The following is a 22404-nucleotide window of genomic DNA, read 5'->3' as shown; positions in this document are numbered from 1 at the left end:
GAAGGGGCTGTGCTGCCTGTTCGACACAGAACCAACATTGCTGTGACACAGAGGCAAGGGGCTGGGGACCCCAGGTCCTCACCTCTTGGCTCTGCTGCATGGGCACGGCAGCACACAGCTGCCTGCAGCAGCAGAGCAAGTGCAGTCACAAAGTTGTGTTTTCCCCTCCTGCTGCTCCTGGGGGGAATTCATCCCAGAATCTCACTCGTCTCCTCATTTCCAACCTAAATTTATTCATGGCCAGTTTGTACCATTTGTTCTCGTGCCAGCATTGTCCCTTAGCTTAAATAGCTCTCTTCCCTCCCTTGTGTTTACTCCCTTGATGTATTTATAAACAGCAATCCCATCCCCTCACAGCCTCCAGCCTGCCAGCCTGCACGTGCCAATTGCTTCTGGTTTCCTCTCCTGATTCAGGCTTTGCTTGCCTGCGCATCTGCTCCAGCTCCACAGCAGCTTCCTCAGCTCCGGCTGTCCAGGGCTCACACACTGTTCTGGCAAGGTCCCCAGCTCATGCAGACACAGGACTCCGCCCTCTCCACTCCACAGCAGCTGTGGGCAGCATCCCACTCAGGTCAGGACCACTGCCCCTGCCGGAGTTAACCTAGACCCTGAAGATCTCCCGGCACTTTATGCTTTTATATGGTTTGCTTGCACTAAGCACTTTAAAGCACCCATCAAAAGGTGACCTGGGCAGGTGAAGGAGCCAGCACCAAGGGAATTGCAGATGATGTGCTGGGGTTGCTGGCAGAGGCGGGAGCTGTGCTGCAGTGCAGTGCAGGGGTGCAGAGAGGCAGGGGTGCAGGAGCCAAGGAAGCCCACTTCAGCCTGTCATCAGCCAGCAAACCTCTCTGAGATGCTGGCGTGCTGCTTACCTACCCTGGTCTGTCCCTAAGCATGTGGGTCAGGTTCTGGGGCTATAGGAGGTTTCTGTGCCACGTCTGCCTCCTGCTTCCCCTGGGAAGGAGAGGGGGAAAGCCATGGGGCAGAGCCAGGAGGTGCTCAGGGTTCCCATGGAAAAGGTGCACAAAAGCTGCACGCCCAAACATGCCAGAGTGAGCTTGCCAAGCTGCTAACGTGCTCCCTGGCCTGGATTTGAACTGTGCTGAGCTGCAGCTCTGCCACCACTCTGTGCACCCTCTGGTGCTCTCCAGCTTCTCATCCTCAGACACCCCGGTGCCGAGCACGCTGCCTCCAGGCTCACAGCACAGCACGCTACAGATAAGTGCCAGGATGGGCTGCAACTCAGCCTCGCTGCTGCAAACCCAACAAAACACACATACACAGAGAGCAGTAATTATGGGTTTGGGTAGCAGGCTCCTCTTAACAGCTGGAGGAGACCCAGTGCCATGCGCAGCACTGCGCCACTTGGCCCCAGGACCAGGGAAGGATCCCCAGCTCTGCGGTTTCATACAGAGATGTAGCACTGAGCCCATCCATCCTGCAGGCTGGAGGAAGCAGGGAGCATCAAGGATACCTGGAAGCGGGGAACACGGGGTCCCTGGGTCTCCTTTCTGGAGCTCGGGCAGTCTCTGCTCTCTGGCCGCTGCCACCCCGCAGGGACCCCTGTGCTGCAGGATGTCCCTGCAGGTACATTAGTGCCTCTGCACGGTGCTGGCTGGACGCTGGTGGCTCTTGGCTGGGAGACAGCAGCAGGTGCTGGGTGCCACCAGCCCAGCCCCGCTGCCCTCCGCAGCCCGGGGCACTGCGGGCAGGCAGCGCGCAGCACCGCAGCCCCCGCTGCTCTCCTGCCAGGCGCAGGCAGAGCTCTCCAGGCAGCCCCGTCCCCGGGGACCGCTTCTCTTTGAAAGCAACCGTGCAGGGAGCGCTGCTGCCCGTCCCCAAAGGGTTAACAAGCAATTTCCTTTGCTGACAGCTCGGAGACCGTTCACTATCGACTGCGGGAGAATAAGAGGGGAGAAGCAGCGAGATAAAAAGGCAGCAGAGCTGGCACCGCCTGCTTAATCCCAGCGTTTAATCTGCTGGGGCAGCGCAGGCAGCCTTATCTCGCCGTCCTTCTGCTGCTCCATCTCATTACTGCTCCCACGGCTGCGCGGGCCGCGCCGCCCGGAGATGCAGGAGCTGAGCCGGGGAGCGCTGGCCTGGGGCAGGGCTGCTGCCAGCCGCCTGCTCGGCAGCCCCCGCCGGCCCGCTGCGGGGGGGCACCCGCCCGGCACACACATCCCCCCGCTGCCCAGCCGGGACACCCCCCCACGCACAGACAGGGGGTGTGCACACAGACTGCACCCACGGAGCGTGCTGGCTCACGCCTGGCACTGCCACACGGCCTCGGGGATGTGCTGCTGGTGTCATGCATGTTCCCTGGTCTCTGACCCCGCACATGTGCCCTGGTGGTCCAGCCTGCGCCATGCCCGTGGCCCTGCAGGTGGATGGAGGATGCAGGGCTCCATGGGACGATGTGCATAGGACAAAGCAAGGCCAGGACAACAGCCAGGGCAATGCCATCTCGGCCTGCATGTCCTCCTCCCTTCATCCTTGCCTAGCCATGGTGCTCCCCTGACGGGTGCCAGACCAGCTTTGCTCTGGCTGCTCAACCCACTAGGCACACCATGGCCAATGTCACTGGGTCACCACCGGCCTGGCCCTGGCAGATCCCGCAGCCAGGGCAGTGGAGGCAGGAGGGGAGGGGGGGGCTGCCCCCCAGGAGCCAGCAGGTGCCGTCAGAGACACAGTCTCTGCAGACGTGGCATTTATCTGTAAATCCACAGCACTGACATGGTGCAGATGAAGCCTCCGTGCTAGCGGGGTTGTCACAGGGGTTATCCTGCTGCCTACGGATGGGTTTACACTGATAAGATTTATTGTCACCCTGGCTGAGGTGCTGCCAGTGCCTCACTGCCTGCTGCTCTTGCAAGGCAGTGCTGCCTGCCTGGGGGTGCCGTGCGAGCCGCGAGCAGCACCTTGTTGGGTGGCCACTGGCAAAGCGGGTCCCTGGATGGGAGAAGAGCTGGGCACGACCCTCTGCTCCCCGCTGCCAGGGCTGATGGGTCCCCTGCCCACCTGGCTCAGGGTGCCTCGCCCAGCCTCTTGTCATTGCAGAGGGATGCTGGTCCCCGAGCCAGGCTGAGCGGAGCACACATCTGTGCTGCCAGTGATTTGCTGATGGTGCTGGCAGCGCAGCTCCTGTCACAGCTCGGTGGCTTCGCAGCTCTCCGGTTCAGTGCAGGGCAGCCGGGACTCATGGGGCTGCTGGGGCAGCTGTGTGTGGAGCCACCACAGGCAGGATGGCCTGGGCAGGGAGCCAGGGAGGGGGAAGCCCCCAAGCTGTAGCCTGACCCCAGCACCACATGGGAGCTGGCAGGGCAGCTATGGGAACCAGGGCCTTGTGCATCCCCTACCCCAGGGCAACATGGGGTTGGCAGGAATACCCCAAAAAGGGGAATTTGTCTCCAGGGCACCCTGCTCTGCCCTGGTCCCTGATCCACACCCTGCTGCCTGCCCCCCCTACTGCCACACTCCAGGGCACTGATTTCCCTGAGGGCAGCGGGAATTGTCCTGACCCACCTGGTGCAGCCAGGCAGGGACTGAACCAGGCTAAATCCCTGAGCTGCAGGAGGGGGAGCCACCTGCCAGTATCCCCCCCTGTCCCCAAAGTCATCACATAAGCCCTGCACAGCTCCCCCACCACCCTGCTCCATCCCAGCTCCTGCATTTTCCTCTTCTCCACCCTTCCAGCTGCTGACCCCCTGACGATGCTGGGGGCTTTGCTCTCTCCGACAACATGGATTTGACCCTAGCATGTCAAAATTGAAGGAAAGAACATGCAAACAAACAGCTCAAGCCTCAGCTGCAGCCTCATCCCCAGGGCCAGCTCAGGGGCCTGGGGGGGGGCAGTTGGGGTGATAGTGTAACCCACCAGCACATTGGGAGCCCGAGCAAAGTGGGGTGATCACAGCCCAGTGGGAAAGGGCTCGTTAATAGCTGAGCCCTTTTAGTAGAGATTAGGGAGCTGTGTGGCTTTGATCTTTGATTGCCAATTTGCATCTTGAAGGCGCTGGGACCTCATCCAGCCTCAGCACAACCCTTTGTGGTTATCTCGTGGCTAATGGATTTGTTCTTAATGCTGGAGCGTGCAGGCTAAAGGCTGATTAAACCCTCTCTGCGGCGCTAAATCAATGGAACAAACATGATAGGGGTTGGCTTTCCCCAGCCTGCACGCTCCTGGGCGGAGGGACTGATCAACAGAGACCCTGCGCTGGCAGAGGCTCCCTCCTTGGGGTTGCCGGGCCAGGGAGGAGGTGCAGGCACCGGTCGGCAGGGACACCCTGCAGCCCCTATCCCTGTATCCTCATCCTCCACTTGCCATGCAGGTGGCATTGGGCTGGGGAGTCTTAGGACTCCCAGGGTGTTTGTCCCTGCCCTTGTGCTGATCCTTGATGTCTGCAGGAGCTCCCCAGTCCCACCCCGGATCCTCCTGGATCTCAGGGCTTGCTGTGGGAGCAGGGACATGTCCTGGCAGCAACGGGATGACACAATCTGCCCCTGCAGCTGGGGGACTCCTTCCCCCTCCTCATGTCTCCTTTGCTCCCACAAACTGGGGAGCAGCACTGGCAGCTCCCACCTCCTCTATCCTTCAGACTGTCTCCCCTTCCCCCTACTGGGAGCCAGCACCACATTCTCAGGACAGTGTGCTGCCTGCAGCAGCCCATACATCACATGCTGTGAGCAGGAGTATCTGTACACACTGCCATAATGCCCATGGTCTCCGCTGTATGCCCAGCTTCAGAAAAATGCAATTCCCACTGCATCTGCAGGCGGCATTAGCAGAGGCGACAAACTGCACACTGCCCACAGATGCCCCAGGAACAACCAGCCCCCCATCCTACCCACTGCCTAGGCTGGGGGCCTGGGGATGGGAGCTGAGCACCTTGAGACGGGCAGGATTAAGGTTTTTTGGACTAGGAGCTGTGGGGAGGAGGACTGTGTAGCTGCAAGTCGGGAGGAGACTGGCTGAGAGCATTTTGCACCCTTTTCTTTCTGCAGGGCTCATAGCATCGCCCCAGATGCTGCCAGGCAGAGCTGCCTACAAGTCTGGTGGCATTTGAGTGACAGGACCCCCGAGCTGTGCTGGAGGATGAGACACGAGCTGCAACACAGTGGAGCTCTGGCCAGTGCCTAGCTGGGAACCAGTCCGTGGGGAGAAGGCGCTGGGAGCAGCCCCACCGGCCCCAGGCTCTGCCCACACCAGGCTTGGACCTGGTGAGCAGCGGCTGCTGCAGAGGCAGCCGGGCTGCTGCACGGCACGGAGCCAGCGGGATATCACACGCCGAGATTCCCATCTGCAAACCTCACTATTGAATCATCTTCCCTCCGCCAATATTTGCCGAGTGTGGCAGATAAAGTGGCTACAAAAGTCATCAGTGCCGGCATTTCAATCTGCCCAGGCTGGTGGCAGAGGGGCAGCCAGGCAGGCTGCCAGCCCCCTGGGGTGGCAGGGTACTCACAGCTCAGCCCCCCCCGAGCCCCCTGCTCCCAGCTCCCTGTGCCCTGCCTGCAGCAGTGCGAGAAGAACCAGGGCTCCTCCACACTGCTGTGCAGCATCTCTGCCTGCCTGGGATGGATGCTGCTGCCATGGCACCACTGCCCCCACCACCCTGGCCCACGCATCACCACAGCCCCTCCTCCTCCTGCCCTCACCCCCACCTCTGCACCAGGACAGCCATCTCCCCCTGGTCAGCACCTCCCCTGCAACCCTCAATGCCAGCACCAACCTCCCCTCTCCAGTACTGCCCCGTTCTCTCCATGTCACCCCAGTGCCCCCAGCTATCATTGGCCCTGCCCTGCCTGTACCACGCAGCCCCCTCTCTCCCTTGCTCCATGCTGCCTGTGCAGTCTCTGCAGCAGTCCCCGAGCAGGCGAGGCAGGGCATGATGCCGAGATACAGCTCCTGGAGGAGAAGCCCAGAGTGTTATCAGCCTGGGGAGTTAATTAAGGTCATGTCAGGCGATAAGGAAACAGGATGTCAGAGCGGCAGCATTGCAGGGGGGTCAAAGTCTGAAAAACTCCGTATGAAAAGCAACTCCACCTAGATGCGACCAGCCAGGCACTTGGGGACGGAGCGGCTGTCATAATCGCACACATAGGGACTCCAAGGACAGCACCAGACACCTGGTGGGTCCAGTGACCCACATCCAGTACAAGATGAGCTGGGGATGGGCAGGGGGCCCGGCTGTGATATGCCAGGAAGAGCTGGCTGAGCAGCTGTAGTTATCTGCTCCTGTCCTCGCGTAGGAGCACCACCGCCAGTACGACCAGCGCCGTGCCGGCAGGGCAGGAATCGCTGTGAACCTCTGCCCGTAATTAGCACATGTAATTGCAGACACTCTTTGATTATCAGGGCCTCAGAGCCAGGCACACCAGGCTGCTTGACAGCACTTGCGCTGCTCCTACCTTGGACTGTTCATCTCCCTGCTTGGTCACGGCTGCACTCCCCTGGGCCAGGCTGGGCCATGGGGCTGGGTGAGCAGGGCTGGCCTGGCATGACACAGCATGGTGTGCAGCAGGGCAGTGGGAGCAGGCTGGGGACAGGGGTACAGGCATAGCAGATGTGCAAACCCATCTCTCCTGCGCGAGCAGCCGTGGCATCCAACACCCTGCCTCGCTGGGCGGGAGCTGAGCTGTCTGGACATAATTAATACTTGAATCAATCTTGGCTGGATTTGCATAGTGCCCTAGGTCCCGTGCTGCCTGGTAAGGCAGGCTGCTCCGTGCCCTTCCCAGGAGCAGCAGCAGCAGATGCCAGGCCAGCCCTACCTGGATCCGTGGGGGTCACAGCCTCCGCGTGGCCCTGACTTGCCCCCATGTGCACCCCATCCCTCCTCATCCCACCCACACACACACATTGAGGACACTTGCAGGCCCCCACCCTGCCCTGCTCCAACCACTGGAGCATTGAAGACAGATGGAGATGCTTTCCCCTGTGGCACGGTCCCTCCCTCCCTCCTCAGACTGCAAAGAAATTGCGGGGACGGCAGCTCAGGAGTGAAGGGCACAGCAGGGTTTGGAGGGCAAAGGGGGGTGGCCAAGCTGCAAACATCCCTTTGCAGCTGGGAGGCACGGCTGTACCCACCTCTGCATGCCCAGGATGGGGTATGATGCCCATGGGCAGCATCCCCAACTGGTGCCTGCTCTCCTGGGGCATCCAGCTCCCTCCTGCCCCTGCCCTGCTCCCCTGGCCCTAGTAAGCATCCTCCGCCCATGCCTGGAGGGGTTGCCCAGGCTGAGCCCTGGCCCGGGAAGAAGAAAAGCCAGGGCAGGAAAGAGCCTGGGGTGGGGGCAGGAACAGCAGGGTGCAGGCAGGGACTTGGGTGCCACCTACAGACCTTGCTTTGCCACACTGTGGGTGCAGGTGGACAGTACGGGGACGTACAGGGTGCCACTGCCCCCTGGGGATGACAGACTGGTGAGATATCCCCGTGCAACGGAGCGCAGTGCCTGGCCATGGCCCGTGACACAGCTGACAGCTGTGCCTGGCCCCATGAAACCGTGGGGACAGCAATGCTCCAGGCACAGCTGGATACAGGAGGAGACACTGGCATGACTCCTGCCCCCAAGGCTGCCCGACAGCCACTGTCAACAATGTGCCTCACCTGTGCGCGACCACAGCACCCAGCGCACATGCATCACCCACAGCATCTGCAGCACCCGCAGCACCTGCCGCCCAGTCCCCCCAGGGCACGGTGGCCACGGCCATTAACTGTGCCTGTGACCGGGGCAGGGGGGGCACGGCCTGATTGCAGCTGCCCAGATGAGTGCGGCCGGCTCAATCAGAGCCACACGCAGCCCTCCAGCACGCCAGGCACCGGGAATTAAACTACTAATGAGCTGCTCGCTGGAGGGCTGGCAGTTAGGGATTAATCAGGGGCTCTGCTCTGACGAGGTGTGTGCCTCCACTCCCCTCCCGCTCTGCACATCCCCGGGGCTGGCGGCTGGCAGCGGGCCAGTGGGTCCCCCCGGCCCCTGCTCCCTGCCTGACCAGCCACTGTGGGCAGGGGTCAGCCCAGCTCTGCAGCCCAGCTGAGCTCACCAACACACAGAGGGGTCCCCAGCCCCCATGCCACTGGGACACAGCACCTGCAGGTCCTCCCAGCCTCTGGCTTTCCTCCTCCCCCCTTCCTCCTGTGCTTGCCTTCTCGGTGCTGCAGTCGAAGGGAACCTTTTGTTCTGCTGGAAGAAAACCTGTTGAGTCCAGCTGAGCTTACCTGGCTCTTAATAGCCATTCAGGTGCAAAATGCTCTCTGGCTTGCATCGGCACCTGGAGAGGGGCATGGCGAGCTGGGGGTGCCTCTGCCAAGGGGCCCTCCCCACCTGTGCAAGTAGCGACGTCTCCCAGGGACAGGGCAGGCAGACGTGGGAGCCCTGAGCCCCAGCAAGTCAGGGTGCAGGTCCAGCCCCCCACCCCCAAGTCCGGGGGCATGGTGCCATGTGCCCTGGCTCAGCGGTGGGGCCGTCCTCACCTCCCGCTTGCTGCCAGCACAGCGATGCAGCTGTGCGCAGATGGAGCCAGCAGCACCCTGCCTGTAACCACTGCTGGTGCAGCACACCGGGCCACGGCTCAGAGCACAGAGGGAAGGTTTTGCAGCGTAAGCAGGGGACAGCCACCCACAGAATCGTGCAGGGAGCTGCAGGGAAGCTGCTCAAGCATGAGCCTGACTCTGCTCCCGTGCTGCGAAGCCCTGGCTGGCTTTCCTCCTCTTCACAGCCGTTGTTGCGGAGTTAGGATGTGGCAGAGGTGTCGGCACCTTCCTGCCCTCACACCCTCGCTGTGCAGACCCTGCAAGGGAGCATGCCCTGGGGACAAGCTTGCCACCTCCCTGGCTGTGTGTCCTGTTGTGTTGGGGCAGCATCTGGGAGAAAAGGCCAGCGACCAGCAAGGAGCAGGTTAGAAAGATGCATGTTCTCCCCTATTGCACAATTAATCATGAGAAGTTTTTCCTCCTTTCGTGCATGAAACAAAATTTGGCAGGGCGCTCTGACCACAGGGACTTGCTGCTTGCTCTCCAGTAAAAACCCAGCCACATCTGGCAAAGAAATAACCTCAGAGCATCCCTGTGTGCGCAGGCGGGGAAAGACAATGCTGGGCCAGGAAGGAAAATCCAACGGAGCTTGGTCTGCAGCCCCCCATGCAGTGAGCACCTTCAGCTGCCGGTGTTTGCCCCCCTCCCCAGACCCCAGGACGCACATGGCCATGTTGCTCTGCCAGCACCATCGTCCCTGCCTGCAGGCCCTGTTAGTCTGGTTCTGGACGTATAAATGCCCAGGCAGGGGCATCTCCCCCCGCCAACTGCCTGGGTGCTGGCAGCAGTCCCTGCATCCCTTGCCTGGGCTCTCCTTCTGCCCATGGCTGCCTTCCTCTGCTTGCTCCAGCTCCCAGCCTAGCTGGAGCCTCAGCCTGTCCTTTCCCGGAGCAAGCCCAAGCCTCACCAGCAGCGTTCCAGCTATTTGTTATTGGAAAAAGGGGGAAACACAGTTTTCAACAATTATTGTTTTTTCCACCTGACTGGCTGCAAACTTGTTAATTTTTTTCTTTAATGTGTGAACAGTGTCGACGGCAGCTGCATGTAAAATGACTTGACGCCCTATCTGCGGGTCCCTGGCTGGCTTTCAGTGCTCGCACCGCAAACATTGCCTTCTATAAATAAAGGCCTATATCTCATCAATGGCAGAACAGCAGAGCTTTATATAGTCGTCTTACATAAAACCGTCTCTCTTTATGGGCTTCAAACCATTTGCGTCACTTAGTGCAGCTCCGTAAACCTCCTGCTCCAGCCGCTCCCCCGTGAAGGGAGACCCGGCACAGCTGCCCTGGTGCCCCGCGCTGCCAGCAGGGAGTCCGGGGTCCCCGCTCCGCCGGGGACTGCCCTCCCACCCCCCCGCAGAGCCAGGTGGCAGCTGTGTCCTCATCCCCCCGCACTGCCACCTTGGCACATGCCTGCCTCCAGCCTGCCCAGCCTTGGCACCGAGTGCTGGCACAGTAGCCGGCACTGCCAGGCACCCCAGCGCCTGGGGACAGCCACCCACGGGCCAGCGCCACACACCCTGCCCTTGTAACCCTCCCTGTCCCGGCCACGGGTCCTGGGGCAGCTCCGGCTGGGATGCTGGCAGGTGCTGCTCTGCCCTCCATCACTCGGGAATCGGGAGGGCACAGGGTGACTGCCAGGCTGGGGGGCAGGCTGGCTCCCCAAAGCTCAGGCTCTGACATGCAGGGTACATGAGCCCGGCCAGTGGCTTTCCAACCCGCTGCCCAGCAAGTGGGCAGAATGCCAGGGGCTGCCCCCACGGCCATGGGGCACAGGTCCCAGCCCCAGCCCATGCTCGGGCTCCTGTGGTCCCTGGAGCCTCCAGCTCCATATGGCAGAGCCTGTCCCCTCCGGCTGGCCGCAGGCGCCTGCCTGCATGCACCGATGGGTCCCAGGGGTGCCGGGGACTCCTGCCGTGCCTGCAGCGATGCCTGCCTGCAGGGAGGCAGCTGGCACCCCGGCTGGCAGCATAGGAGCTGGGGAGACAGAGCTGCAGACACCAATGGTGACAAGCCTCCATTTACTCCTGTGCCACCCCAGCCGCTGCCCCAGGTGGGCAGATGGCCGAAGGCGGCAGGACACAGGGAGCCAACAGCACCGTGGCACCGGCACCCGCAGTGCACTCTGCCCCGTGGCTGCCTCCAGCACTGCCTGGCTGTGGGACCCCTACCACAGGTGACACTGGCACCAAGGATGGGGTCAGAGAAATGGCCTGCCAGCCACAGTGCCACGTGGCATCCAACCACTGTGCTGACACAGGGTACCTGCACCCCAGCTAGCCCTGCCCGATGCCCAGAGCCCCCATGCCCAGCCAGCCACACTGCACCCCATGACCCCCTCCAGCCATTCATCCTGCACCCCATCATCCCCACTGCCCCGTGGCCCCACAGTCTTGCCGCCTCACACACCAGCAAGCACCCACTCCTGGTGCCAAGCTCCCATGGGTGCCCTGGCCCCATCCCTCTTGCAGCCAGCCAAAGTGCCCATCCCACTCTGCAGCCAGCAGCACTGGGGGAGCACTGCCCCACAGACACCCTACAGGTGCTCCGGCCCCAGGAACAGCAGTGTCCCCAATCCACCCAGCTTGGCACCTGGGACCAGCCTCATGGCACGTCCCACATCCCCAGGGAGCCACACCAGGCGCGGGCGTCCTGGCCGCTGGCTCCCCCCTGTATCGGAGACAGGCTTATTAAGTGTGTGATATTAAATTACCCAGATAAGAGCGTAAGAGCTTTTAAAGTCAATTCATTAAATATAATTATGAAGAGAGCTTTTTTATGCTCACGGTGATCTGATCTCAATCAGGGAGACAGTGGGAAAGCCGCTGGCTCCTCCAGCATCTCCGCTCCCCCGCCGTGTCGCCTCCGCGCCCCCCTGCTCCCCCGGCCTCAGCCCCCTCCTGTGGGGAGTCAGCACCCACAGCCATGGTCCTCACCATCCACCCCGCTACCCCAGCACCCCCTCCCCAGTGTCACTGCTGGTGCCACCCACTTAGATGGAGGTAGCATGGGGATCTGCCCAGCAAAGGGGTGGGAGAGGGAAGGTGATGGGGGTGAGATGCAAGAGCCAGCAAGGTTGGGGAGGAGGGCGTCAGGGTATGGACATGCTCAGGGGCAAGAGCCAGGGATGTGGGGAGATGAGTACAGGCTCTTCACAGCCCTGGGTCCCCCTCCCCACAGGATCTGACCCCCTCCCTTTCTCTTGCAGAGCAGACTCCTTAGGGACCTAATGATGCATCCCTACTCCCCAGGCAGGAGCAGTGTGCACTTTGGTCCCCTCCCACATTCATTAATGGCTCTTTGCAACCAATTAATACCTGCCAGCCAGGCGGAGGCTGCCCTGATCTATGGCTGGACCCCTCAATGTGCAGCCCAGGTGGCCCCACACCAGCCCTTCAAAATGGGACCCCCCTCTCACGCCATGCACCACCAGCTGCAGCCTGTGCTGCAGCTGCCCATGGGGCTGAGCCCATCTTTCCTGGGGGAAGCCAGGGTGGAGCAGGGATCCCAAAGACACTTTGGGAGCCCCATGCCCCTCACACTTTCTCAGTCATCCAAAAGACAGATAGATTTCCAAGAGACCTGGTGTCTCCTTGCCGTGGTGTTCTGAGACTCACCATAGCGAGGGGCTTTGTGGTGACACCCCTAGGTGCAGCCAACCCCTTGTTGTCCCACCATGGTACCCTAAATCCTCATTACTCCTATATCCACCCACATGCTGCCACATTCTGGACATTGCGAGATGAGGAACAGCAGCCCAGCTGGCTGGGAGCAAGGTGGGCTCCTGGCTGGGGTCCCTGCAAAAGGTTCCAGTGGGGGCTGGTGGGCGCAGCTACATGCTGCTGGGAGCTGCTGGACTGACATTTATTTTTAGACGTGAATTGTATAAATTAGCATTTCTCAGTGGATTAAGCAGCAGGAATTGTGTAAAATTAAATGGCAACGAATTGCATTAAAGTCCCCCGTTTTCTGGCACAAGCAGTGCCTTGAGCCATGCCTGGGCAGCTCATGTGTAACAGCATTGGAGTTGCTGCCACCGCCACTCCAAACAGGAGTGTGACCAGCCTGCACTACCTGGGACACAGACCTGGGGATGCACAAGCACAGTGGCCAGGTTGTGAGGATGGGGAATTACAAGTCCCTGGGGAGGTTGCTCAGGTGCCGGGCTAGGGCTGCAGGACATGGATCCGGTGAGCGGAATGCGGTGACCCAGATGGGCACAGCTGGGCTCAGCCAAGCAGCTCACAGGCATGGTATCAGCAAGGGATGCTCCAGGCTCTCCTGGGCACTGACACCACCAGCCTCAGCCCAGCCAGTCTCTGCCATGCACGGCAGGACACCCACCACAGCCACAGCCATGCCACCCTCCAGCAGGGGTGAATCTGTATTGGGACCTGTATGGCACTGCCTGGCCTAGGGCCCCTCTGTGCCCCAGCCTCAGCAGGTCCTGCAGTGCCTGCAGCCCAGTGAGCAGCCGAGGGGCCCTGGCGAGCCCCCTGTGCCCCTGGGCACACTCAGCCCTGCGCAGGAGGAGAGGGGAAACAGGGCGCATGAATGCCAGGCACTGAGCAGGCATCAGGTGGGGCAGGGCAGGTGAAGAGTAATGAGTCTAGCTCTTTTACCCAGTGTAAAAATAGGATGAAAATGTGACATTTATTAAGTACGGTTCTGGCGGAAAGGTCAAAAAGAGTCCCCGCATCGGGACTGGCGCGGGTCGAAGCAGGGATGGCAGCAGAGCCTTTCTGGGAGGAGGCAGGGGTGATGGCCTGCTGTCCCCTGCCTACATACCCCAGCCAGAATCTCTCGGGGTGCACGTGGTGTGCAGCTGAGAATGCTCCCTGTCGCTCAGCACAGGGGCTCCCCACTCTGGGGTCTGCATGAGATGCCAGGGAGACCCCCCATACCAACCCTGTCCCGCGCAGGCAGGAGGCCCTGCCTGGAGAACCGGGGCCAGTGCCAGCTCCAAGAGGCGCTGCCAGCTCTCAGCAACCTCCCCGCTCCCCCCCCCCAACCTCTAGCCCTGGCAGAACTGGCTTTGGCAGCCACACATCTGAAACAAAAGGCTTTTGACAGGGGACGCGGTTTTGAGAAAGGCACCGGGCTCCTGCCTGGCCATGAGCGGAGCCTCCTGCCGCAGCCACTGCCGGTGAGCAGGCGGGATGTTGCTGCCAGCCGGGGGGGACCACCTCCACATGCTTCCTCCCTCATCCCCCAGACCCCTGAATACTCCAGCTGCCTGTTCCCCATCCCCAAAGCACTACTGACAGGGCTCTCCCCACAATGCCCACTGAGTTGGCCAGCACCGGCCTGGGGCTGTGGCCATAGCAGGGTGCCAGACATAGGCGTGAAGATGGGTGCGAGCCACCTGCAGCAGCTGAGCCTCAGCCCCGTGGGGACACTTCCCAACCTCCCGCTTAATGGCACGTAAAAAGCGCTATTGATTTCCCACACCGGCGCCGCACGCTTTTGCACCCTCGGCATCGCAGCTGCGCTCACCCAGGCAGAAGGGCTCTGCACCCGCCACCCTCGCCAAGGCATCAGGCACAGGGCAGCAGCAGGGGCAGCCCAGCCCCGCACCTCCCGGCAGAGCAGGGATCGGGGGGCTGCAGAGCATAGCACGGCACGGCTCGGGGGGCGGTGGAAGAGGCTTCGTCAGGGCTCCGACATGGACCTCCCGCAGCCGACACAGGGGGCACATTTGTCAGCAGGGTTGCAGGGGAACCTTGCTGCGACTCAGGGCTGTCCCTGCCGCCTGGGGAGATTTACAGCCCAGCCGGGCTTTATTACACGGAAGATGCTTACGCTGGGTTTTTTCCCCCCATAGTTTCTTAATTTGCTATCCCATAAAGAATGTGGATTTGTGACGTTAAATAGGGGAAGATCATTTACCACTCGCAGCTCTTACTTAAAGGATCCGCACAAGTTATTTATTGTGTGAGCACACAGGCTGCAAGCGGCAGCACACGGGGACACTCTCCAGCCTTGGTGTTGTTCCTGCTCCCAAACAGGCAGCAAGCTGGCCACAGCCCCACGGCTTGGCCACCCTCATGCTCTAAAACTCCAGCCTCTGGATGAAGTCCACCTCATGCCCAGAGGGAAAGTGCCCAGCACTCCTGCAAGCAGGCGGCAGGAAAAGCTCCTTCCTTTCTCCGGCATCCCTAGGAACATGACCTCTGCTCCAGGGGCTGCTCACCAGAGCTGAGCACCCTGGGACTCCAGGCCATTTGCCCCACTGGGATGTGCTGCAGTCTGGGAGCCCTCCATCACTGCTGGGACATGCTGTGACTCACATATCCGCCCGATATCCACCCACTGCAGCGGGGGTACAAAAGCTTTCCGAACATAAAAGCACACTTTAAGACCCACAACTGGGACCGATGAAGCCTGGAGCTCTCCACCGCATGTTTGCTGGGTGCAGGGCAGCCTAGGTGCCCCTGAGTCAGGGCCACAGCTGGGAGGCACGGGAGCACCCAAGCCCACACATCACAGCTGGGACTCACCCTGCCTGCCAAGCAGCTCGTGCTGCATTTCAGTCATTCTCAGGCAGCACAAGGGACCGATTCGGCTCAGGGAACGGGAGTAGGAGGCTCCAGCTGCAAACAGTGTGATGTCTCCACAAGTCCCACTGCTTCCTGGCAAGGCTCTGGGACATGGTATGCGTCAGAGAGAGGTCACATCTTCCCCCATCCCTCCCCATGCTCATGCCCTGCAGCGTCTCCTGTCCCAGGTTCATCCCTTTGCTCCAGGCAAGCCAGAGGTGATAGGGACACCCCTTTCTCCTGACAGCCCCTGATGCCACAAAGGCCAGGCTGGAGGGCTAAGTTGAGGGGGGGGAGGCTGTGGGAGCCCAGGGCCCCCCTTCCTTGTGCCACAGTCCAGGGGTCAGCTGGCGCTGACCACCCTCATGCCTGGAACCTGCTCCAGTGCAAGGTGCTGGCACACCAGAGCCTGTCTTCCTGGGCATCCCCAGGGCAGACACGCAAGCAGGAGGTAGGCAGGCCCGCTGGTCCTGCACAGCCACCCACTGAGAAACTGGGTCCCAGTGACTGTCCTGGCAGTCACCCTCTGCTGCCACACAGCATGGCGCATACCACAGACCATGTCCACGCTGCAGGAAGCTTGTACCCAGCTCCATCCGCCTGAGCTCTGCCCTGCCAGCCTTACAGCACAGCTCAGCACAAGCCAAATCCCACTGCCATGCCATGCCGCTGCCTGGCGCAAGGATGGACTGGCTGCCTCCCCCCCAAGCGAAAGCTGTGCAGGATCCCCCAAGAGGACCCCGGGGCTGGAGCTAGCGTGGCTGAGCTGTGTGCAGGACTGTCCAGCACCACAGCTCCCTGCTCCCAGCCCTGCTGAACTGCACTTCTCCCCGGCAAACTCAGGCAGCTGGCACAGAGCAGGCACAGAGCCCAGCAAAACCCCGGGAGGAATGGGACTGCCCCCCCGACGCCCCCTGCTCCTTCCCACTCCGCTGCAGTGCCTCATGCCACCCCCCACCCCCCCGCACAGGGCAGCCCTCCCGGAGTGGCACTTTCCCAAGGGACAGCATCACCCGGCACAGCAAGCAGGCATTGTACTGATGGGCATGAAGTGAAACAGGACATGCTGCATCAGCCATTTCCAGCCCCACGAAGGCTCCTCTCCCCCCGCAGCATCCCGCACAGCCTGTGGCATCGCATCCCCCTCCCCGGCATGGAGCAGGCTCTGGCTGGCAGCACTGCTCCCGGGAGCGCATCAAGCCAGCCGAGCAGTAGCCCCTGGCAGCTGTAGGAGAGAGGCGGCTCATTTCCAGAGTCATTATGGTCTGAAAAGGGTCCCATCAGGTATTCCGCCCGTTCAGCACATTTATTTTCCCAAACCACAGCAGGGATTTGTGATTCCAGCCTCAATATTAGCAAGAGCTGCATGCTGGCGGCACCCGGGCCAGGAGCTCGCTGCCTGGGCAGGCGGGTGCTGCCGGGAGGAGGCCCTGCTGGCAAGTCCTGGGCAGCGAGTTGGTAGCCCCAGGCAGCCCCCACTTGCCCAGCTGCAGCCATGCCTCCGGAGCAGAGCCACTCGGCATACGTGTGTGTGTGCCCAATGCATGTGCGATGTTGGCAACCTCCAGACTGATAGGCATCCCAGCATCAACCCCCCCAAATGCGGGAAGGCTCCCCTGTGTGCAAAGGTGTCTCTGCCCGTACCCCTCCACCACCAGATGCTCTCGCTGTGCAAAGCACCCTGCAACAGAGCACTTCAACCTAGAGAGAAGCACAGGCTGGAGCAGGGCTGCACACCACAGCTTTCTCCCTGCCCACAGCACACCCACCCAGGGGACCACTGAGCCCCGCTGTCCCCCTGCCATGGCTCCTGCCTGCGAGCCCCTCAGGCACAGACCTGCCGGCAGCCTGGTCCTGTGGTACAGAGCCCTGCCGAGAGCTCCCACGGAGGATTCTCTCTCTCTCCATGTGAAACTTGGAGGGAAACTCAAACAGAGAAAGATGCAAACTTCAGCAGCTGGAGCGAGCCAGGGAGCCCTGCCCCAGCAAGGCACAGCCAGGTGGGTGCCCCCTGCACCGGTAGGGGACCCCAGGGAAACTGAGCCAGGTGTGCACTCACCACAGTGAAATCATGGGATGAGCAGTTCTCGCCGCTGAAGTTGCAGCTCTTGAGCATGTCATCGAGCTGGTGGCCAGTGCGGTTGACGATGTCGGCCATGTCGGGGTCAGGGTAGAGCAGGTCCGTGGCCTTGTGGCCGTCCCGGTCCTTGGGGGGCAGCCCAGTCATGTTGGCCAAGTGGAAGATGTCAGCGTCGGTGAGCGCCGAGTGGCGGTAGCGGTTGATGTTGCAGATGGTGATGGCAGGGAAGACCATCTCGCGGATGGCCTCCTCGTCCAGGGCCATGACATGGGGGTGCTCCAGGTAGAGCAGCGCTGACTTGGCCGCCTGGTAGAGGAAGAAGGCAAGCGAGGCCAGGAAGGCGAATGCCCAGAGGGTCTGGCGCACGCCCAGCCGCCCTGACCGGCAGATGTGTCCCAGGCCGTGCAGCGTGCTGGCGCTGGCAAAGGTGGCCAGGTCCCGGGAGCGGGGCCGGGCAGGCTCCTCGATCAGGCTCTCCTTATCCCCTTCTTCTTTCTCCTTCTGCTTCTCATCCTCTTCAGCAAATTTGATTTTACATACGATCTCAATCGGCATCTGCCCCGTGCAGCCGGCGTGCCCAGCCAGCGAGCTGCCCCCCGGCACGGGCACCGGCGGAAAGCCCGGCCAGGCGCTGGGAGGGGGCTCGGGTCCCCCCCAAGCCCCAGCACGGCGCCAGGAGGGCCGAGCCGTCTCGGGAGGGTAGCGCAGCCCCTCTCAGCAGCTCCGAGCCGCCGCTTCCCTCTTGTCTCACTAGTCGATCGTCTCCTTGTGCCTTCGCTTATCAGCACAAATACAGCTGTCAAAAACCCCTCTCTCTCCTCGCCCTCGCTCTGTCTCTCTGCCTCTCTCCTTCGCTCCTCTCTGGTTAAGACCCCAGCAGATACAGGCAGCATTTAGGCATCATGTGCTAATAAAATCCAGGGAATACTTAATAATTCAAGACATGTCAACATTATTTCATCGTCAAATAAAGAGCGAGCGGCAGAGAAAAGAGGCAGTGTGAAGGGCCCGGCGCCTCCGGGGCAGGGAGCCGCGCTGCGCCCTCTCCCCAGCCCCGGCTCCGAAGTGCTGCCGGAGCCACTTGTTTGAATGGCTCGGGAGCTGCCGGAGCCGTGCCGAGCCGTGCCGTGCCGTGCCGTGCCGTGCCGTGCCGTGCCGAGCCGAGCCGAGCCGAGCCGAGCCGAGCCGAGCCGAGCGGAACCCAGCTGTGCCGTCCGAGCGGAACCGAGCCGTGCCCTGCCGAGCCGCGTCGCTCCGTGCGATGCCGAGCCGCGCCGCGCCGCGCGACGCCGAGCCGTGCCGAGCCGTGCTGTGCCGTGCCGTGCCGAGGCGGGCGGGGCACGGAGCCTGCCCCCCCGCCGCCGCCGCCGCGCTCGCCGCCTCGCCCCGCCGTGCCCCGCCGGCCCGTGTGCCCCGGGGCAGAGCGCGGCTCGGCTCGGCGCGGCGCGGCTCGGCGGGGGCGGGCAGCCTGCGGGCAGCTCGCCCAGCGGCCCCCTCCTGCTCGCCCGCCTGCGGACTCCTCCTGCCTCGGCGGCTCCCTGGCCGTTAACCGCCTCCCTGCCACGGCCCGCCGCGCCCCAAGTCGGCGAGCGCCCAGCACCGTCGGTCCCGGTCCCGGCCCCGGCTCCGCCAAGACCCGGCCGACAAGCCGCCGCCGGAGCGGGGCCGCGGACGTGGCGCCGGGGTTGCAGCTCCCCTCGCTCCCCACCACGCCCCCGGTGCCCCTTGGTGCCCCGGAGTCGGGAGGGCGGCAGCACCGCCACCCACCCCCGCGTCCGCCACCCCCTTCCCCGCGGCGCCGGCTGCGCGCCCGGGCTGGGCTCCCCCGGCCTCATTTCTGCCCCCCACCCCGCTCTGCTGCACGCTGGGCTACGCGTGTCCCCAGGGCAGCGCAGGAGAAGCCGGGGTCTCTGCAGGCAGAGAGCCGCTCTGTGAGATAGACTGAGCCAGGGTGACCCCCAGCCGCTCCTGCCCTGCTGAGCCCCTGCCCCTCCTCGGGTCTGTCCCCGCTCCCCCCACGGCGCACTCGCACCCCCCCCCCGCGCACAGACCCCACGCAGGACCCAGGTCCCGTGGCAGCCCTGCCCCGCACGCAGAGACAGCGTCCTGCTGCCCGGCACTGCCCACAGCAGCGCGGCTCAGCCCGCATTGCTCGGGGGGTCAGAGCTGTGACGAGGTTATGGGTTCGCCCTGCAGCACCAGAGCCACATGCCGCCTGGACCTGGGTGCTCCCCGTGCACAGCACCTTCTGCCAGCAAGTCATGGTCTCCCAGCTTCCTGCCTCAGTTTCCCAGCTGGTGATGGAGGGTTAGTTTTGATAGAAAGGCTGAGCCGGACCCCTCACCCCCAAGTCAAGCAACCCTCTGTGACCCTGCCTAGTGGCACAGCAGCAGGAGAAACAACTCCCTGCTTCCAGAACGAGCCCAGCACCACACACACCCAGGAGATGTGGCTCTGCTGGGGAGGTGCGTGCCTGGCTGGGAAGCCAGGGTCCCCGGAGGACAAGTGATGAGACAGCTGTCCATGAGCTCGACAAGAGGCCTTGCCTCCCTCCAGGGACTGCGCCGCAGGTCAGCGTGACCTTCACTGTGCTGCCAATGCCAACGGCAAAGCTTTCCCCAGTCGTCCAGCAAGCACACACACATCTTCAATCTTCTCATCGATCTGTGCGTGGCACACATGTTCCTGCCTCTGTGCAGGTCAATACAGCATGATAGGCTGCCTCCGGCGGGGAGCACGCACAGCCCCAGCTGCCTGCTTTGCCCTGCCCGGTGGATGCAGTGTACACCAGACCTGCGTCCCCAGCTCGGAGAGGCACAGCAGGGAGCAGGCTGGGCAGGCGACCCAAGCATCACCGCCACCACTGGTGGCCCCGGCCATACAGCCACAAGCCCCAGGACGCTTCTGCAGGGCTGCTGGTGCTGCAAGGGGTGCTTGGCCCCACAAATACTGCTCGCACCAAGGGCCTGATCCAGCGGTGAGGAGGTTCTGTGGTGCAATGCAATGGCTAGGTTTGGGTCTCTGGTCTGCAGAGCTTTCTGTGGAGTGCCTGCCTGTGCTTCTCAGTGCTGTGGTGCTGAGGGCTGCAAGGGCACACATGATCTGCCAGGCAGGTCCCCCCCATAAATGCAGATCCTGAGGTACAGGGCAAACCAGGCTGTGTGAGGGTAAGATCAGCAGAAGCCATGTCCTCTGTGTGATGGACAGTCATGGCATGGGAGCAGGACTGTGTCTTGGCTCCCTGAATGGCCCTGGCCCCAACACCACAGACACCACAGACCCAGGCTCGCTCTGGGCATCTTCTGCTCCATTAACAACTGCCACCTGGGCTGGGGACACCTCTCAGCACCCTCCCCACAGCATGCATCCCCCCTCCTGTGCAGCCAAAGAGATGTGTTCCCTCCTTCCTCCTCCGCTGCCTCTCTTCACCTGCTGTGCCCTGGTTCTGCCTGGCCACCTGGCAAGGGCAGATGGGTGCTGGGGGCTCATCCCCTTGCAGTATGACCCAAAGCACGGGGCTGAAGCGCAGCCAGGCTGGGTTGGGATCAACTGTGCCCAAGTGAGTGGCACAAGCCCTGTCCCCAGCTGCGGCTGCAGGCCTCCTGCAAGCCATGGAGTAGGGAGGGCTGTGGCTTTGCAGCCAGGGAGCACCCAGGGAGAGAGCACGTCAGGGCAGATGCTGGGCTGGAGGGACAGGGAGTGGGGAAGCAGCGTGGCTGGGAGGAGAGACAGCAGGGCTCAAGAACTGCTTTCTCCTGGGACCAGACAAGGCAGCGAGCACCAGCGGGGAATGGCCGGTGCTGCCACTTGGCAGCATGTCTGCAGCTCACAGTTGTTCACCGGAGTCTCCCACCTGTGGCTGAGCACAGCATGCCTGTGGAGGGGGGGCACAAGGCCATGAGGAGGGACTGTGCAGCATTCAGGGAGGCTTGTCTGCCCCTCCACCCAGCCATGAGCAGCTGCAGAGCCTGTGCCTGCTGATGCTACCACATCCAGCCCTTAGGTTTGATGCTAACAGCCAGGAGAAGCCTGATGCCCCAGGCTCCAGAGCACCAACTTCACTAGCCACCATGCAAGAAAGCCAACACGATGGGAGAGCCAGCCAAGGGCTCACCGGCAGATCAGGAAAGGAGCATCCCTCCTGCTCCCCCCTACACCCCCCAGCCTGGGGGGACGCTGAGTAGCAGGGGCTTGGCGCAGGGCCCACACGCTACGCTCAGATGATGGGGGAAGGCTGCGAGTGCTGGGGAAGGCAGGACTGGAATTCAAAATGATGTTGACAAATCGGAGAAATGGCCTGAAAACAATTAGATACAATTCAAAAGGACAAGCGCCAAGAGCTGGGCTGGGGCGGGAAGCAAATCTGCCCAGCGAGCGGAGGGCGAGCAGCAGGAGGGCAGGGCAGAGCCCCGGCTCAGCAGTGGGCAGCAGCACCAGCTTGTCCGAGTTTAACACCGACACTCCGGACAGTCCCAGGTGGATGAACAAAGCGTGCAGAGGGTTGGACCCCCCCAGGCAGGATGTGCTGTGCAGGTGCAGTTATCTGTGCATGCAGAAGCTGCGTTTCCAGATGCCCAGAAGCCAGGCAGCTGTTTGGAAAAGCAGCCGAGAGCTAGGAAAAAACTGGAGAAGCCTCATTCATTTGGGATATGGGATCTGCCAGTTTAATATGGGATGTCTGGCTGCCCTGCAACTGCACTGAGCTCGGTGGAAAGGAGGACATTGCTCAGGGCTGCCTGAGAAGGAGCATCATTCACAAGGCATCTGAAGCACTTGCTGGCGGCAAGGCCTCAGTGGGAGCCCTGTGCCTCATCCAGGACCACACGTCAAGAAAAATGCAAATTAATTGGAAAGAGTCGAGAGGATGGCAATAACAGAGAGCAATGCTGGAGACCAGCTGGAGGCACTGGGGGTTTGGGCAAGAGCAAAGGAGGCTAAGAGGCTGCATCCATAGACAAAATAACTTCTGTGAGCACAGGAAGGGGGCTTTCTAGAGCACCAGACCCTGACACACTGTAGAAGACAGCAGGGGTCAGGTGGAGTCTCCATGTGGGAGAAGCTGTCCCACAGCCTGGAGGGGTGCCTGGTGGGACTGATGTTGCTGTGATGCCCTCCAGCACCCTCGTAATAATTCACCCCCTCCCCCAAGACACAGACACTGTCTCTGTTTCTATTCTTAGGCCTGTCTGGATGAGGGTTTGGTTGTGATTTTCTGACCACCAAGCTGATGGATTTACTCTTTGCTGTAC

At 62.0% G+C, this 22404-nt stretch overlaps 1 protein-coding gene across 2 annotated transcripts in view; it reads right to left on the bottom strand.

Annotated features, from left to right (window-relative positions):
* The window catches only part of ASIC4 (acid sensing ion channel subunit family member 4), a 65245-nt gene that overhangs the window by 11624 nt on the left and 31217 nt on the right, over positions 1 to 22404 (bottom strand). Inside the window, exon 1 of one of the 2 annotated variants that reach the window (XM_037398727.1) lies at positions 17135 to 18821. The exons of the other annotated variant lie outside the window; for it this stretch is intronic. Coding sequence (XP_037254624.1) covers positions 17135 to 17710 — 576 coding nt within the window. The 5' untranslated portion in view covers positions 17711 to 18821. Of the gene's footprint in view, positions 1 to 17134; positions 18822 to 22404 lie in introns of those variants that run through there. 2 annotated transcript variants of the gene reach the window in all.

Source organism: Falco rusticolus, chromosome 8 (assembly GCF_015220075.1).
Source record: "Falco rusticolus isolate bFalRus1 chromosome 8, bFalRus1.pri, whole genome shotgun sequence".
Classification (NCBI taxonomy): Eukaryota; Metazoa; Chordata; class Aves; order Falconiformes; family Falconidae; genus Falco; species Falco rusticolus.
The sequence above is the reverse complement of the archived record's forward strand: the minus strand, read 5'-3'. Positions and strand labels throughout refer to the sequence as shown.